The sequence below is a fragment of the Nilaparvata lugens genome, chromosome 3 (genome assembly GCF_014356525.2).
Source record: "Nilaparvata lugens isolate BPH chromosome 3, ASM1435652v1, whole genome shotgun sequence".
NCBI classification, from domain to species: Eukaryota; Metazoa; Arthropoda; class Insecta; order Hemiptera; family Delphacidae; genus Nilaparvata; species Nilaparvata lugens.
In genome coordinates, this window is record NC_052506.1 from 16614419 (window position 1) to 16632758 (window position 18340).

General features: G+C 33.0%; 2 protein-coding genes across 5 annotated transcripts in view; one reads left to right on the forward strand and one right to left on the reverse strand.

The window, feature by feature from the left end:
- Nucleotides 1-18340, reverse strand: part of LOC111060347 (ubiquitin carboxyl-terminal hydrolase CYLD) — a 24111-nt gene continuing 5771 nt past the window's right edge. For 2 of the 3 annotated variants that reach the window (XM_039423074.1, XM_039423071.1), the window contains exons 4-14: nt 18110-18215; nt 17078-17410; nt 14343-14548; nt 11423-11579; nt 9816-9975; nt 8157-8353; nt 6590-6777; nt 5940-6048; nt 4973-5088; nt 3750-3972; nt 1-2969 (exon numbers count right to left, since the gene is read on the reverse strand). In XM_039423074.1, coding sequence (XP_039279008.1) covers nt 2785-2969; nt 3750-3972; nt 4973-5088; nt 5940-6048; nt 6590-6777; nt 8157-8353; nt 9816-9975; nt 11423-11579; nt 14343-14548; nt 17078-17410; nt 18110-18215 — 1980 coding nt within the window. In that variant the 3' untranslated portion in view covers nt 1-2784. The remainder of the gene's footprint in view (nt 2970-3749; nt 3973-4972; nt 5089-5939; nt 6049-6589; nt 6778-8156; nt 8354-9815; nt 9976-11422; nt 11580-14342; nt 14549-17077; nt 17411-18109; nt 18216-18340) is intronic. The other variant, XM_039423072.1, reaches the window with a different exon arrangement.
- Nucleotides 15907-18340, forward strand: part of LOC111060349 — a 20415-nt gene continuing 17981 nt past the window's right edge. For both annotated transcript variants that reach the window (XM_039423079.1, XM_039423076.1), the window contains exon 1: nt 15907-16643. Coding sequence is in view for 1 of the 2 variants with exons in the window: in XM_039423076.1 (XP_039279010.1) it covers nt 16617-16643 (27 nt within the window). In the remaining variant the exon portion in view is untranslated. The remainder of the gene's footprint in view (nt 16644-18340) is intronic.

Consider the following 18340-nt stretch of genomic DNA (forward strand, 5'->3'; position numbering starts at 1 on the left):
TTATTTAAAAAGATAATTTTTTTACATAGCAATGTTAAGTGATTCTTCTATACAATATGGAAAATAATTGCAATCTTACAACTAAATTAAGCCAATGTTTGTGACAATAATGTCATTATCATCCAATTTTATAGGGTAATAAAAACGGTTTATCACAAAACAATTCACCATCAAATGACATTACTAAATAATTATTCTACAAGGAATTACAATAAGTCATTAACATTATAAATACTCTGTTAGGAATCGACACTTTTAGTGTGTTTAGTTATAATAGGTTATTTTATAAATGTTATTTGGTTCTATGCAGTACATCGAAGTTGGTGAAATAATTATTGGTATGAGTTGACAACCGTACCTAACAACTAAGATTCTCACAAATAGGTTTCAATAATGTAGATAAGATACAACAATAAAAATATATTTCTTTACGAAATAAGAATCATCATTCGAACATTGAAAACAAAATATATATCAACTGTATATTCAATAATATTGGTTTTCAAAAATGGTTTACCTCTACAAAACGTCAATGCCTATTCTATTTGTTTTCATTAATGCAACTCTTCACGCTTATTAGTTGCTATCGTTTTCTCTTGATAACAGCCACATATTCAATTAGCTTCGAAAAATATAAACTATATTTTAGTTTCAATAGCTGATAGTAAATAATGACTTGCTCAAAGATATTATTTATAATTCCGAGGATGAATACTGATAAATTATAATCTGCCATCTCTAAATTTCCATAAAATAGTATTAATAAAACACTGGTGGACATCATTATTGTCTACACGCTTCCTACTGAAAAACAAGTATTCCAGAACTAGATTTAATTACCCTGTTAATATTTCCGGAAACAAAAAAGAATGTACAGAATTAGCCAGAAATAGTCCACCAGATGAAAAGCAGATACATTATCAGATAAATTATTTTTATTTGTAAAATGTACAATATTCAACTTTCATGGTAACTTTCATTGGTGTTATCCTGAAACTTCTTGCTCTCACTGATATTTATTTCTCCCTTTCAATCATATTTTCATTTATCGAGTATTCAACTAGTCCTACCTTTATCAATTACTTCATTCTATGTATCGTTCAAAAATATCGGAAAAACCATTCCTCTTCTATTTCTATAAGTATCTACAAGTCAAAAGAAAGCAAACATATTGTTAAATGGTAGCGAATTCATTCAATACATTTTCAAGAAAGTAATAGAATAATAACAATATTGGCAATATACACAATAAATATTGACAATATACAATAATTATTGATATTGGAATTTTGTAACAGATTGATGGGAATGAAAACATACAGACATTATACAATAATATTTGCTTTTTGGGATATATTTGATTGTTTATTCATTTTTTGAATATAAAGAATAAATAATTATCCATAAAGCTTACAAAGTGGAAGACGCAGAGAGAAAATTATTCATTTACGGGTCTAGAGAAATGTTATGGTTGTCCACAAGCTTGTCGTTTTTTGAGAAATTGCAACTCTCTTTGTCTCTATATTTTGGAGGTCTTCGATGTTTCTGATTTGTTTTCCTATAAATGAAAGTTGATTAATATTGAACTACCTATTGAAAACATACCATACGTTGAAAATCCAATCAAACACACGTCAAACATTTCATTCCTTTTTGAAATGAATTTTAAATACACCATGAGCTAAAATTCTGGATTTTTCTGGTTGCAATATTTCGATCTAGTTGATATAATATTATCTAACAAATCTAAATAAAACCATATTATGCAGTATTTCATCAAATTTCACAATATACTTTGAAAACTTCACAAAAAAGTAAAACTTTCCAAGACATGAAACAGTGACGTGACTATGCAAGAACTCAGAACCTGTACAAAAGGAATTCAAAGTAGGTGGCAGTCTTTCATGACCTCCTTGCTGTGTTAAAATGTAGATATCGGCCAACATTCAATCATTCAGAATTTAAAAAATCAGAAAAGTATAACAGCCTTAAGCCTAACGCGGTTCCAGTTCTAATTTATACAACTGTCCAAATGTAGCTAAGTTATGCGTCACTTTCACAACCATGGAGCACTAAGAGAAACTTTAACTTTATATTTGAGGCCCCAAAGAACTGGAATAAGTTCCAGAGGTAATCACCATATTTACAGGGATTAACATCAAGGAGTACAATCAACCGCTTTTCAATAAAATTTCACAATGAATCAAAAGATGTTCATTGTTTTTGTGTTTATAAGGAACATGTGTATTTCCTCTGGAATATGATCGCAAAGCCCATCATCTTCAGCTTTCAAGCTTATTTTCCTACAAAAAATTTGGTGCTTTCTGACATCTGAATAGAATAGAATTACTCTCGGATCCTATCAACAAATAAACGACCTACTAAAACATCAATGCGACTACAGAACTACGAAACGATACCAGTGAGAACATACAGTCAGAAATTGTGTGAACAAAATAATGATACACATATTTATAATGATGATACTGTACATGATTTAAGTTTAGACACAGTAAATTACACACTTTATTCGATCACTTGAAGCATGAACATCGTTGTCAGAAATGTGCTCAACTACTTGAAGTTAACTTCACTTCAATGGAAGCAATAATATGTATATATAAGTAGTGATTATAAACAGTGAGATTCATTTGAAACTGTCAGCACATCATGATACTTGAATCATGTGACTGAATGCTAACAGTTGAAAGTGAATGTCACTGTAGAAACAATGCCTTAAATGTTAGATGGTGTTAAAGCCAGTAGTAATCTAGACGAATGTGTTTATCTGTACATCATAACTTCCGAGCTCTGGTACATGCACATGTAGGCATCGCAGAGCAACCGCTTCTCATGTTCCGGCAGCTGCCTGTCGTCCTTGACGCTGTGGTGGGCGCCCTTCTCCGACAGCCAGTACGGCAGATTCGGACAGGCCACCATCTCCGGTATATTGTAGCCGTTCTGTTCACCTGTTAACCCAAGTTCATTCAGCAAGAGATATCCATACTGATTTAGTGATACACAAATCATAGGGTCTCCACACTTAGCTACGCTACGCTGAAATACGTCCTATCTCCCAATGTTAAAACCAAGCTACGAATCTGTCCCGTTCACATTCGTAACTTGGATTTAACGTTGAGAGATAAGACGTATTTCTGGTGTAGAAATAATAAGACATGTATTTGGTTAGATAAGACAAGTATTATGTTGAATCAAAGCTACGAATCTGTCCCGTTCAGATTCATAGCTTGGATTTAACGCTGAGAGATAAGAATAAGACGTATTTCAGCGTAGCGTAGCTAAGTGTGAAGAGACCCATTACAAATTATTGGGAAAGGCACAGCCCAGAACTGTTCTTTCCCTAATTTTGATAACTAAGGCTATCTTTCCAAGTCATCAATACTTAGTACAATCTTAAGTGCAAAAAAACACATGGACCAAAAATTTTGAATTGAGAAGGTGAAAACCCGAATCAAATGAAGTAATATTCAATGGCTTAAATTCTCAAAACCAAATTAATCAATAGTAATCAATCAACAACAGAGTTGATTGAAAGGGGGGATATAATCAACATCGGAATCGATTTTTGTTGGCATACTCTCAGCGACTGTTTTTTGTTGCTCAACTAGACCGTTTCTTGCATTCTTAGTGGAAGGGCTTCAACAACATTAAACCATTGAGAGAAGAGAGAGCAGAGTCTAGGGACTGAAAACCGCTGGAGTGCGGACTTAAATGCAAAGGTGACTCACCTTTTCTATCAGCCATTGAGTCGAAAAAGCACCAGGGAGCTTCAGGGCCCGGTCCACACTTGACGAAAGCCACATAGTGCGACGTTTCGATGCAGACGACTGCGAACAATTCCATGTAGAGACGAGGAATTGTGCCGAGCAGGTCTGGAGACAGATTGTCGAATTCAGGCGGAACAGCTAGAGGTCGCCATCGGTGATTTGTCCTGTCATGGTGGCTGTGAGCCTGCATTAACACCACCATCAATATTATCATTTCAATTTTCAGAGACATTCAATTATTTATGAATATAGTTATTCAACTTAAATTGGCTGAATGCTAAAAGCATGTTTGTTTCCAAAACATAAAACATCATTCTAAAGCATACAAAATATAAATATATTCCATTTTAGGAATTATTTGCTTCAAGTAATAAATTACTCTTTGGAGGTAATATAAATAAGTAATTAAATGAAGAGCTTGTTTTTTAATATCTCATTCATGAAAACAAATAAGCAGTATTTTTTATCGTTTGCTTCGTGATATAATTTATATTATTTCATTCATTAAGCGACTTATTGTATGTACAGTAAGTATATAACTATATGGTTATATAGTTACTGTAATCTATGTTCTTTGTTACTCATATTCAGAGTATCCCACGAAAGGTGTAACGGCCGAAGACAATAGATTCTGCATGGAATTTGTAACAAAAAATGACTGATCGATTTTTCGATATTTTGAAAAGGCCTACTTACCGTCATTGGTACGTCAATAACAAGAAAGCTATCAGTCAAAATCTAATATGGTTGAAAAAAGGAAGGAATTGTAAATGAGATCTTAATTTGTTACTAGATTTTCTCGATGTTTACGAGCGATGAAAGTTTTAAAAGTACATTCGTCGAGTTCTAAGTCAAATTTCAAACTTTTTACTCGATTTTTTACCAGAGTATTAAAGAATTTTCAATAATGGAACAACTTCGCCATTTTATAAGCTTTTGAATGAGTAAGAACTTGCAAGGAAAATTTCAATACCAAAGTAATGAAAATTGCAAATATACAAGGTGAGCACCGCTGATACACCTTTTCCTGGGACACTCTTCCTGTTATACACTGTTTATTATTTTATACAATATAACATATTGGCTTACTGTTTTTCTTTTTACATTATGTATACGGTATTTCATTGTAATCAATAGAGTGAATAATGAATTTTCCATTTTGAATTATTATAGAATATATTTACCTTATCAAGACAACGCTCACAAAATGAAATGCTTTGTAAGCCTTCATCGCACTGATTGTAGCATTGCTTGCATTCGAATCGTGCCAACTCACCACATACTGTGCACTGTCGTGGAGCTGAAAAAGTGAACGTGAATCATTATGAGAAATTACTTTGATAATACCAGTAATAGATACAGTAGAACTCCAATTATCCGAACTCCGACTATCCGAATTGCTGATTATCCGAATCACTTTCAGAAAAAAATTTGTCCAAAAAAAGTCTAAGTGTGCTATTATTCCCCCCCCCCCCCCGCGAAGCCAAATGTGCATAAGTACATTTTATTTATATTTAAAACATGTGAAAATATCATGTTTCTTTTATTTAATTCAATAAAAACATAGTGCAATATCAAAACGTAGCTTTTTTCTCTCCAATGGCAATTTTTTTAAAAACTCAAGATTATCCGAATATTTGATTATCTGAATGGGTCCCGGTCCCCATTAATTCGGATAATTGGATTTCTACTGCATTACATATTAAAATTGAATGTTCATAATAGAAGTCTATGCAACGATTGTAAGTGTATTATAATATAAAGGTGCTTACACATATACGCGCCGCGAACATGAGCAATTCACTTTTAATCAGCTGACTATATCTGTATTTTTACAGAAACGGTAAGATATAGATATAAAAAGCTTGGCATCAGCTGATTAGAAGTGAATTGCTCATGTTCGCGGCGCGTAAATCTGTACGCACCTTATGACTTACAGATTGAGTGTTAGATGTGATTTAAGATTTGTATTGGATCATCATATTTTTCTATTTTCACATTCTATGATTTTTGAAAATTAAAAAAGTCGAATTTCTGTGCAAGTTGAATGTTTGTATACTGTTTTTCAGGTACAATATGAATGAACCCTTATTATATTAGTATGAAACAAAATGTTCAAATGGAGAAAGAATAATAGTTTTGGTAACTCACAGTTCTCGATAATATCTGTGACGTCCAAAAGCAATGATGGAAGTATCCTTGGATACATTTTGAAAGACTTGCCAAATCTGGGCATCTGAATGATCAAACAAGGGGGTACCTGCAACATATTCATCAACATTAGAATCAGAAAATCGTTTATTCTTACAATTGGTATAACATTGATGTGTTTAAGTTTGAAAAGGAAAATCCCAATCAAGTCGAGGGAAAATATTATCACATAATTGTATATGTGAGACTTCTACAATGTTCATTTGAACACAAAATTGGGGTGAAAAAAACAAATATACTTGATAAACAAACTATAACTATTCGCATGGATAACTTGGAATTTTGATTAGCCTACATTATGAAAAAGAAATTCTTCATTCTGATATTTAATTGAAACTACATCAAAAATATGAGCTGATAAGATCTGAGGAAAAAAATAGTCTACATAACATTCAAAAACAGGAAATATTTGAATAATAGTTTTCCTTTGATAAAAACAAAAAATAAAAGAATAATATTGAAATAGTAGTACCAAATAGAATTGGATGAAAACAAGTGCAAACCAAATGCACGAAATATTGTTTCATGATATATATTATGGTAACAATCTATCAGCTTTATTATGATAACAAGACATCTTCATAGCTTACCTGCTTCAGCTTAATATCACTTGAGAGGAAGCTCTGTTCGAACAGCTGCTGCACAGTTGGGAATGTCAATTTTTCATCTTTCTCCACAAACAATTGATAATGATTAGCTTCCTGTCCAGTATTGAACTGCAAGAAGGGCTCAGCTCTTAGGATTTGTGTTACTAGGGATGTCAGGAATTCTTCCGGGTCTGGAAAACACAACATAAGTTAATATAAGATCTATCTTAGAGCTTGTTCACATGACAGCGATTTACGCTCGGTTGTCGCTCGATTGTCAAATAGCTCGGTTTGCCAGCCTCGTACACATGACAGCGATTCATGAGCGGTTTGCGCTCAGTTATTATAAATAATTACTAGGTACAACATCTATGTACTCAATATTTATCACTATATTACTCTTTAACATATATTACTGCTCTGATCGAAACCGCTCGGTTGACTGAAGACATGTGTACGCTCTCATGCCTGCTCTAGTATATCGAGCCGCCCGGCAACCGAGCGACGACCGAGCGGTTGGACTGGAAACTGCAACCGCCGCGATTCGCCGGTGACTACTAAAACCGAGCGATGCATGTGTACGGCACCATGTGTTTCCCTATACCTGGCAACCGCTCGGTTGTTCAACCGCGCGACAACCGAGCGTAAATCGCTGTCATGTGAATAGGCTCTTATCAACATAAACAGGTTTTTTGTCATAGTCATTCAATTTCAGCTGTTTTACATCCATGAAATCAAGCCGGTAATCAGCAGATTGTAGAACAAATGAACATATGATTCTCATTACAGTATACTATATTGTAATAAAATCATATGTTTTCTTTACAGTCGAGTATGTTTCCTAGTTCAGAATTTGGAACAACAAAACTGACGCCTTTTAGCGCTCCAGGTGGATGTTTTGTCAACTACAATCAAGAAATTCCTGATTCGAAACTTGTAAACTAGGTTATGTAAATATAGAATGCAAGTAGTAATGTCAGCCAGCACAAGCAGTTAATGTTTTCTGTAGAAAACTTCATTCTTTTCTTTAGAACTTCAATGGCAAAGTCAATAAAGCATCCATATTAGTAAAAAATAATAAAAAACATTTTTTTAATATACTTCAAGTGGCAAAGTTTCGCCAATATTGGCAACTTATTCAATTCAATCGCTGCATCTTGTTTGATAGTTTTCCTAGCTTTACCTTTTCAAAATAATATTATTGAGAAATTAACTTGGTTATGATGTGATGTATTCTGTCTCTGATATAAGAGCAGCTTTCACATTAACTAATCATTCTTTCTTACCCTACCTAATTCAACTATTGATTGACTTCAATCAATCTCTGCCTATACAAGAGTATTACACTTCAAGAATAAATCCATTTATTTCGGTCTACAGTCTATAAAATGTAAGATTAGCTTATCAACTAATTTCATAGGTGGTTACTCAGAACCTCGAAGTTTAGATAATTGACGTCTAATATTTTTCAACGATTGAGCTACAAAGAGTGTCTACAACAAAGAAATTGAATTCAAGTGAAGAACTTTGTACTGGAATTATTTTCTCATTTCGTGTGATAAAGCCTTACCTTTCTCTTCACTGGTGAGACCAGACACAGAACTCAGTTCTTCCAGGAGGGTCCTCAATTTCATAACTCGATCCGCTCTAACAAACAGCTTTTCTCTGAGTGGGTTGACAATCTCTTCTCTAAGAACCTTCTGTACCTCTTCGTAGCGCCGTATATCGTTGTTAGTAGCCGGCCGGAACAGTAGCGAGTCGAATACACTGCAAATTAAACATTTATTGTTTCAAAGATATGAATATAATTGATCGATAAATTAATTGACCGAGCGAAGTGAGGTCTAAGATTCAAGTCGACGGTTTGGCATTATTATTCTTAATGTTTAAATGTTTATATGTTGCGCAATTTACGGCGAAACGCGGTAATAGATTTTCATGAAATTTGACAGGTATGTTCCTTTTTTAATTGCGCGTCGATGTATATACGAGGTTTTTGAAAATTTTGCATTTCAAGGATAATATAAAAGGAAAAAGGAGCCTCCATCATACGCCAATATTAGAGTAAAAATCAGACTATAGAATTATTCATCATAAATCAGCTGATAAGTGATTACACAGATGTGTGGAGAAGCCAGTCTATTGCTGCATTTCCATAAGGTCTATAGTTTCAATCAGGTACTTGTGGATGAGAATACTGCGTGAGGTCTACTGTTCACAGAGCTACTAGTATGAAACTAGACAAATCATTCAAATAACTATTTTAATTAATATTCTTTGATAAATAAATCTTAATACTGACAGTTGAAAAGAGCAGTTCGGTCCCTAAAAAGCTAAGGATATTTATATAACTATATATTTAATTTGTTATTTTCTTATTTATTCTTAATTAGTACAAATTTCTTATGTAATTGAAATGATTTAACTTAACAATCGAATAAAGCTCAACTTAAAACTCGTAATTGAAATTATTTGGCGAGAAAAGGACGAACCCTGATCTATTCCTCTCATAAATTTGGATAAAAATGGCATACAGCGAAATAAGAATAATTATTTCGATATCACATCAAAAATATTCAAATCAAGTTACTTGAGCAAAAGTTATACTGATATTTTTTTGCAATATTCTTAGGAATAATAATATTGATATAATAATATTATGGGATATATTCTGCCTCTGATATAGAAGCAGATTTCACATAAACTAATAATTATTTCTTATCCTACCTAATTCAACTATTGATTGACTTCAATCAATCTATGCCTATCACAAGTTTATTACACTTCAAGAATAAATCCATTTATTTCGGTGTCTTGATTGTTTATTCCAATCCTTTTTGAAATATCACATTAACTCTATATTGAAGAGAAAGTAGTAAAAAAAGTGAATTGATATGTGTTTTTGTTGGTGGGGAGTTCCTTGTGGAAAGATCCTACCTGACCTGAATATAATTCAATGGGCCTTGTCATACTCATACTTCAGCCGGGACCGACAATTTAACGTACCCATCCGATAACACGGGAGTGACTTGATGAAAATTTTCGGTTATAACTGGGTTTGAACCCAGGATAACTAGGCTGCTACGCAAGCCTTAAACCACGGATCATTCTAGGTCGTGATGTGTGTTGAATCACATTATTCTTATCGTACAATTAAATATGAATAATTGAATAATTTTCGATTTCATAGTTACAATGATAAAAGTAAATGGTTTTGTGATGTAATTACCTGGTAAATGTGAACATACTGAAGAGGGTCGCATCCAGATAGCAGGAGTTATGATGACCTTGAATGCCTTTATTCTTTCCACAAATCGACGCGACATCTTTATCCACGGTTATGGGCTGCCGTATACCAGGCACTACCGGGCAATCGATCATACCAAACTCTGAATAAAACAAACAAACGATGGTTAATTTCCTTCAATAGATTCGCAAACGCATTTTCGATGTTCTTCAGAACGGAAGAGGACTGATTGAAAGTGACTGTTTCTTTAATCTAAAAAGTAAAGTTGAGTTTGGAAAAATTTAAGTTTCTGTAATCTAAAAAGTACATAAATCTAAAAAAGGTTACAAAATGTATACACTAGAGTACTGTAAGGAGGTGCCTTCACCAATTATGTTTTATTCTATATGTTTAGACAACTATATGTTTTATGTAAGGAGGCGGTGACACTTCCACTAAATATGTAAAGGAGAATGAAAAAAACTATATGCAATATGTTTTGGTGGTTATGAGATAAAACAAAAGGTGAACAATCTACTATATAATTTAATTAATCTGTAACATATATTTACATTTAAACAAATGAAGATTACTTTATTATAAGAAAACAATATTAAAATGAAATTAATGGGGAAGCTACTTGCTTGCTGCTGAATGAAAAATTGAAACAAAAAGAAACTCATAAAGAATAAAACCTACCTTTTGAAGATGGCTTCCCCTTTGGCATTCACTAGTTGAAACGCGACGTTAATTATTAGTTAATAATAAAAATAACTGATCTTGTGAAATGGGTTCAGATCCCGTCTTATTCAATAATACAATTCTCTTTAAACTGCCCGAACTGCGACAGGAAAACTGTATTATAAAACAAGAGCAAAATCTATCCCCTTCACCAGAACAGCCGGACTTTACTGTCAGTCCTAACGAACGAGCTCTGCCCCAAAAGCTAAATTTTGGGTATTAATATAAACTCAGTCAATGCCAAACATGAAAGCCATCTCAAGTACATATTTCTATCTGTCGCACATGCGCACGTTTGTTATTAAAACAGAGAGAAGCTAACGTTAATATTGACAACGAATAAAATAAACAATATTTCTGTCAATGACAAAGATTGTTCAAAGACAAAATACTGTTCATTGAACTTTTAATTTAAAAAACTCTAAAATCCTGATCAATATGACATAAATATATGATTCATATATATGTCCCATATGACCGGGTGACAGTACCTAGAGATTCTTTCAAATTTTAAACTATTTACTTTAACTGAACTCAACCACTATTTTGTTAATATATTCACATACTGAGGTAACTCATACTTCAATAGATCCAAATGATCGAATCAGTTCATTTTAGTTCATTTCTATACAGGCACTGATTTAATCAAATTCCGGTTACTGAAAAGTCTTCCTGTATTAACCCCCGTATTACAACTTTCAATAGCCTCATTATGCAACGGGTTCAAAACATCATTTTGGAAATGATGAATGCTTCTCAACAAAATATGTTGAAATTAAAAATAAATTGTTGTGGAATTTAAAGAGAAAATATAAGTGATAACATGTTTGTAGAAAATTAGTTCAACGATTAAGGGTCAATTAACATACCTTTCTTCTTTATTTCCTCAATATTCGGACGGCAGTCCTGAAACCTCGAATCCTTTTTGCAATGCTCCAACAAGCTGAAGTGGGAGCGATTAGGATTACATGTGAAGTATCTTGTGCCATCGTAAGTTCCATTACCAAAATTGGGGTCTTCATTTTCCTATCAAACAAATGTTCCAGAATAAATTAAATCATGAAAAAATGTCAAAAACAAATTACAAAAAAAAGATTCAAATATTTGAATACAGTACAACAAATCTTCCATCTAAAAATTTAAAAATTGAGAACTGGAAATGAGCATGGATGGCATTTTACTCAGAACTACTCTATTCAAGTATTCTTGATTCGCGATATCATCTTTTCTCAAACTGAGAAAATCGAAAGATTTCAGAAAAGGCGTAAACATACAAAAAGAGTCGTGGAATGAATTTGGATTGAAAGGCTGATAATATTCGTAATGAAGATACAATTACGTAGTAGTAGGACATCAGATAGACAATAATATCATAAGCATAATTGTTTTGAGTTGGTCTTTATTCAACGTTTTCTTGAAATTAGAGTTGAATTTTAGTATGAATCCATCTATTACTTTCCTGCACAGAAGAAAGAGCCTGGGAAAGAACCTATGTCCTTTACTTGGTACTTCCAGGTTACTTAAAGCACAGAGGAAAGAAACACTACACACAAACAAACACACTTTATGCTTATTCCGTGCTTGAAGGTAGGATGGCAGTGAATTGAAAAAACTTAGTAATAAAACTCGGGTCTCAAGGGGGCGCAGAACTGAAACGCTTTAAAGCTCTTGGCATGATGATTATCAATGTAAAAGATTAATCTTTGACTGGCGCTCCATCGTTATGGAATAATAAATATATATATATTATATATAAATGAATGTCTGTTTGTGTGTTTGTTTGTTCCCTATAGATTCGAAAACTACTTGACAGAACGCATGAAACTTTGGGAATATGTTGTGTGAATATTGGGGATGGTTTCTGACCATAAATTTTTATAAGGGGGTAACAATAATTATTTATTAATCCATTTCACAGACCTATGTTTTTGAAATTTTCGGCAGAGCGGCTACCTATAATTTAGCATCTAAAGTTACCAGCTGTAAACACGTCATCCTGTGATAAATTGTGTACTGGTATTAAAACGGTAGTTTGGAGTTAAAGTTAGTGTAGTTGATTGGTACAAGCTGTAGAAAATCGTTCCTTGGAAGACCTATATAAATAATTATCACTCCCCAATCATTGATAAACTGGAAAATTTTGGAAAAAAATATTCATCCCATGAAAGAGAGTTGTTCATATTGCATTCATTAATATTACTGAAGAATGGCAGACTAAATTATTTTTTTTTTTAATTAAACTTAGCTTATATTCATCCTAAAATGGAAGATGGAAAGAATATGGAATTCTGTGTAATTCATCGTACATCACATATTTCATGGACCATCTATTGACAATCAACAACTATGAAAACATTTAGGCTAATTCATCTTTGAAACATTGATTTAACCTATCTATCATTTTTTTTAATTCAACACTTTACTGATAGATATTACTACCAATTGATTGAGAAGAATATGTTTTCGGAATAATAAATGCTGCATGACTAGGCACATAGGAAGTCCGTATTGAGATGTAAATGAAAATATTGATTGTCAGATCAATACCTTAAAAGATCAATACTTTAAATCCAAACATTGCCTTTTTAGCGGTAAGAAAGTTCGCCGGGTAAGCTAGTTATTTATAAACCAGTGTTTTTAACGATTGGCCGGGCAGATAAAATAATTTTGATTTTTGAAATTCTACGGGCCATATGCACCATTCTCACTCGGAATGTAAAACATGAATGCGACAAATTAAATGTGACCATAATTTTCTTGATTTGTAACCTAAATTAGCGTTAATGGTAATGTATATTTTGCACCTAGGACGGAAAATGTGTGTTTACCGGCTCGAGATTTTCAAGTTTGAGACGAAGTCAAGATTGAAGCGTTCGAGAGCCGGCAAAACATTTTTGACGAGTCGCGAACGCTATTTTTCGCCACACCACAAAAACAAACTAAAACTTGATGAATTAAAAAGTTGACAAACCGAAAATTTGGCATAATGAGAATATAGTGTAATGAAAACTAGAGGAACTAAAAATTTGACAAACTGAAAACTTGTCGAATTAAAAATTTGACAAACTGAAAACTTAAGGTACTATTGAAAACATGACAAACAGAAAACCCGTCGAATTGAAAATTTGACAAATTATAGCTTGACTTCATGAAAATTTTCGAACTGAAAATTTATCAAAATTGAACTTTAAAACTTGACTAACTGAAATTTGCCTGATCTAACACCATCAGCTTTTATTCAAGGTCATTTTCTTTTCCGCCCTAGAACCGAAAGTGAACATTTTCGGCCCTAGGGCTAGAGAAAACATGAGCCTTCAGCTGATCTCGTCGGAAACTGATCTCTTCCGTCCTCTTCCGATGCGGTCCGAAAACAGCTCATGTTTCAGTGTAGCGAAAAAGAAGATTATTATTATTTATTATTTATTCATAGTTTTTACAAAGAAGCACTGTTTGGGAGTAAAAACCTTGTACTATTTATTTAAATTAATTGCCGGCCGGGTTAGTCTAGTGGTGAAGAGCGTTATTACAAACTTCGGTCTGCAAGCACTACCTGGTTCGTGGGTTCGAGTCCCGCCGATAGCATGGACGTTTGAACATCTCATCGATTCACTACGCACAAGCAGAAAGCTCATATGGGCAGCATTCACAATAAGAAAAGAATATGATGCATATGGACCTCGGAAAAACACCACGTGGACCTCATGACTTATTGTAGGAGAATACTATTATTAAGTCATTTGATTTCAAAATGATTATACTATTTTTGAAGTGGAGTATACCATGACTTACCATTTCAATGCCAGCAACTTTATAGGGCCTACCAGATTTGTGGTCAGTGAATTCGCCGAGCCACCTGATAACGCCATAGTGTGGTTCATCATCTATCTCCACCTCAACCAAAGAGTCCTCACACAGTTCTGAATCTGACTCGGTCTCTGAAACACCACGTTCTGGATTGTCATAGTAATTGCAATCACTACTACTCAAACGACCATCTGAAAAGACAACACTGTCATTTAGGCATAGAACATGATGAAAATAAACTAACAATTTTCATTTACATCATTCTCATTTATTACATCATTATGAATGAAAACCTTCCAAACATAATTAAACGTACTGAATATATGAGACTAAAAATAATAACTATTGAGATTCACTGAGTGGCTAGAGCTGATCTCGAATTCTTCTATCAGAACACATTTTATTGAATTTATCAAAAATATCGACGGAAACAATTCGACAGTTTCTTATGTTTTTACATGGTAATTGCAATTAATGTTGTAACACTTTGCAAAAACTTGTTTTTCTTCTAACAAGAAAAGCTTTGAAGTTGGATTGGAAAATCTTTGATCCAATTATTTTTAAAAAATTCAATTTTCTTATATATTTTACACTATGGGGCAATAATTTTTCTAGACAATATTTTTAAACAATACGGCAAACCCCATTTCAAGAATAATATTCAACAATTGGAAGAATTTGAAATTTGCAGCATTAAATAGAATAGTAACGCAATAGTAAAAATAACATGAGGGAACATAACTTAATGACGAATATTTCTGATTGAATAAAATTGATTTATACAAGTACAGTACTTACAAATTAGTTAATTTATTCCTAGTTGAAACAACTTCAATGAATTTTATTTCTAATTTGACAAAAATTATTGACCAATAACAGTAACTATGAATTTCAAACAAATCCTGGACATTTGTCTTTTCTGGCAAGCGAACAAAAATAATGGTAATGACATAGAGACATCGTCATAACACTCTAGAGACACTCATCACTCTTGCAAACGCGAAAATAATAAACTCATTTAAAAAAAAACTCAGAAGATGAATGAAAAATATGAAGCTTTCAGACCTACACACCATCAAAATCGCATTGTGCATCCCTAGCTCTGCACAGCTCTTCATGTTCCAAAACAACCAGCGGAATCAGGGCAGATGCCATAATGAAGAGTTATTGCGAACTTTAATTTTATCTTACACCAGAAGCAGACACTATTCCAACTCAATCATTGGGTCGTTGTGAGAGGAACCAGTCAAAATTACCTATTCACAACGTTATGTAATTGTAAACGACACATACATTAAAACTGAAAGATTCGATTGAAATTACTGCAAAAATAGCGAACACTTTTCAAAATATAAAAATCAACAAGGAACCGGAAAGTTAACATGTGCTTTAAACATTCGAATTCTTTTACGGATAAAGAAGAGAAACTGCTAGAAAGATGGACTGTTGCGCGCAGAAGCTGAAACTATTTTTGAGTCTCGCGTCTATTAATAAACTCAAGTCAAAGAGCAGAGAAAGCGAGAAAATAGTCTTAATCATCATGCAGCGGAGTACGAGACAAATGTTGTTCTAATAATGGCAATTTCAAGTGTCTAGTTGTAGAGGAGTACCAAGGCTATCGCGTTTGATCTGTCTGTGCTGAAACGCGGGAAAATGAAAATCGCGGCAAAACAAGCCCCTAATTTATACATCATATTCGCTGGTTGCAAGTTGAACTTTCCTATACTGTAGGTTTGTTTTCTATGTATATCTGTGATGTACTGAATCAACTGCGTCAGATTACAATTACAATTGGTTTGAATACATGAAATTAATAGGATGCGGTTATTAATCCGATTATAGATTAAATATAAGACTAGAAATAGCCTCCTCAATAATTAAATTGAAGTTTCTAAAATGTTGATCTTGAAAAGGCCTTCATCTGGAAACATGTCTTGTGAAGAAATGTGTCTTATGAGAAATGAAATCATTCATTAACTCTTATGAAAACTAATTAACATTGCAAAATGAAACCCAATAAGCAAGTTCCTGGAATTCAAAATTAATACATTAGAATTGGAAATTATTACAAAATAAGTCAGTACTATGTCATCAGACTTAATAGAGCAGAATAGGTTGTACAATAACTTATCGCAAATAAATTTATAAAATTGGAATGAAATATTTTTAAATTGAGTGCTAAATTACGTCACTACTACTCCCGGCAACCCCGAACTCTAAAGATGTGGTGTATCTATAAAAGTAATAAGCATTAGTAAGATGAGCTGTTATTGGAAAGTCTTCAAGGTGAGTGAATGGTTGCTACTTTTTTTTTCTTTCTCCATTTATTCATGAATTTGAAATTAATTAAAGTGATATTCATTCCTACTTGCAAACGTGGAGTAGTGCATGCTTCCAGCAAGTAGTATTTTTTATTCCAATTCACAATTTTTTTTCTAATAAAACATAACTTACCAGTATTTATTTTATTGTTTTTTTATCTTACTGAGCTGTGTATTTTTGTTTTTCTTATTGATTCTGATTGTAAATATTGTGAGTTTGAATAAATACAATTTGAATTAGGTAATATAGCCTACATCGCCTATTCAAGGTTGGAATTATTATAGGCCTACATAAGTATGCTCTTATCAATAAGAAAAAACAATCCACAGAAAGCAAAATGGCTTGGACCTTATTCAAAACTCAATGGAAATAGAGTAGTATCAATTATAAGACTATACCTTCAACATGATTAGTGGGATAATCAAACGGCGAAAGTTTTCCTGACGAATTAATAATTTTCTGCGACTTAATATTTGATGGAACTGGGAATTTGTTGATTTCTCTGTAGTCACAGCGAATGATTTTGCACAAGTCTTTGCCGGTCAAGCCGTTCAAGCAGACATCGTTGACCGCCTTCGATGTGGAAGCTTTCTCTGAGTTGAAATTATTATGTTGAAACGAGTCGGAGCAGCGAAATTTGTTACAAGGCATATCGCGACAAGTGCAGTTCTGCGAGTAATAGCCCGAAGAGCTTCCTTCACTCTTAGTTCGTTGTTTCGTCCTCCTCAAGCCTGCAAAAATCACCAATCGATTATTGTAAATCATTTTCCACTTATATTGGAGGGTTCTGCTAAGTCCATACTTAGCAAGTGCATAGAGTTTGGGCTAATGAATAAATGTTTCTCAAGTGAGTTAATAACTGGTGAGTAACGATTACAGAACAGTGAAATGACAATGTAGTTACAGCAAATAAATGATAAACGAAATGGGAATCGAAACCATTATTGGTACAGCGAGTCATTCATTTCTGTGCAAAAATTATGAATAACATTTTTCTAAAAATGTTCGAACATTATGATAACAGACACAAGTTGCGGAAAATGTTAATGTAAAAAAAGAGTCAAGGAAAATTAAAGTAAAATCGAGAAAGAATGGAATGAAAACGGATGGAAAACTGGTTAATTCATAAGAAAAACAAGAATACTAAAGTTAAGAACCGAAACAATTGAATAATCCTGCCATGAAATAGCTCAATAGAATAAGTGGATGCTGACTTTCAATATTTTTAAACCACAGTATTATAGTATTCTGATTCTACGTGACAACAAAAAAAATAACAATAATACTAAATTTTCAATTTACCTGAATTATCATAGAAGTCGTTAGGAATAAGTGGATGCTGACTTTCGATATTTTTCAACCACAGTATTATAGAAATCAGATTCTACGTGACAACAAAAAAAAAAAATACTGCAACATTTTCAATTCACCTGAATTATCATAGAAGTCGTCAGCTTTCACCAGCTCCAATGCAGGAATTCTCTTCCTCCTATTTGCCCGATCACTAATTGGATTGCTATAGTCTTTGTTACTATCCTAGAAAAAAAGACATTCAAAACATTATAACCAAGTTTGAGTTTCAAAAAAAAACAATTATGTAAAACATCATGGTTATCGAATTATTTTATAGTTTTAAATAAATTTAGAAAATAATAATAGTT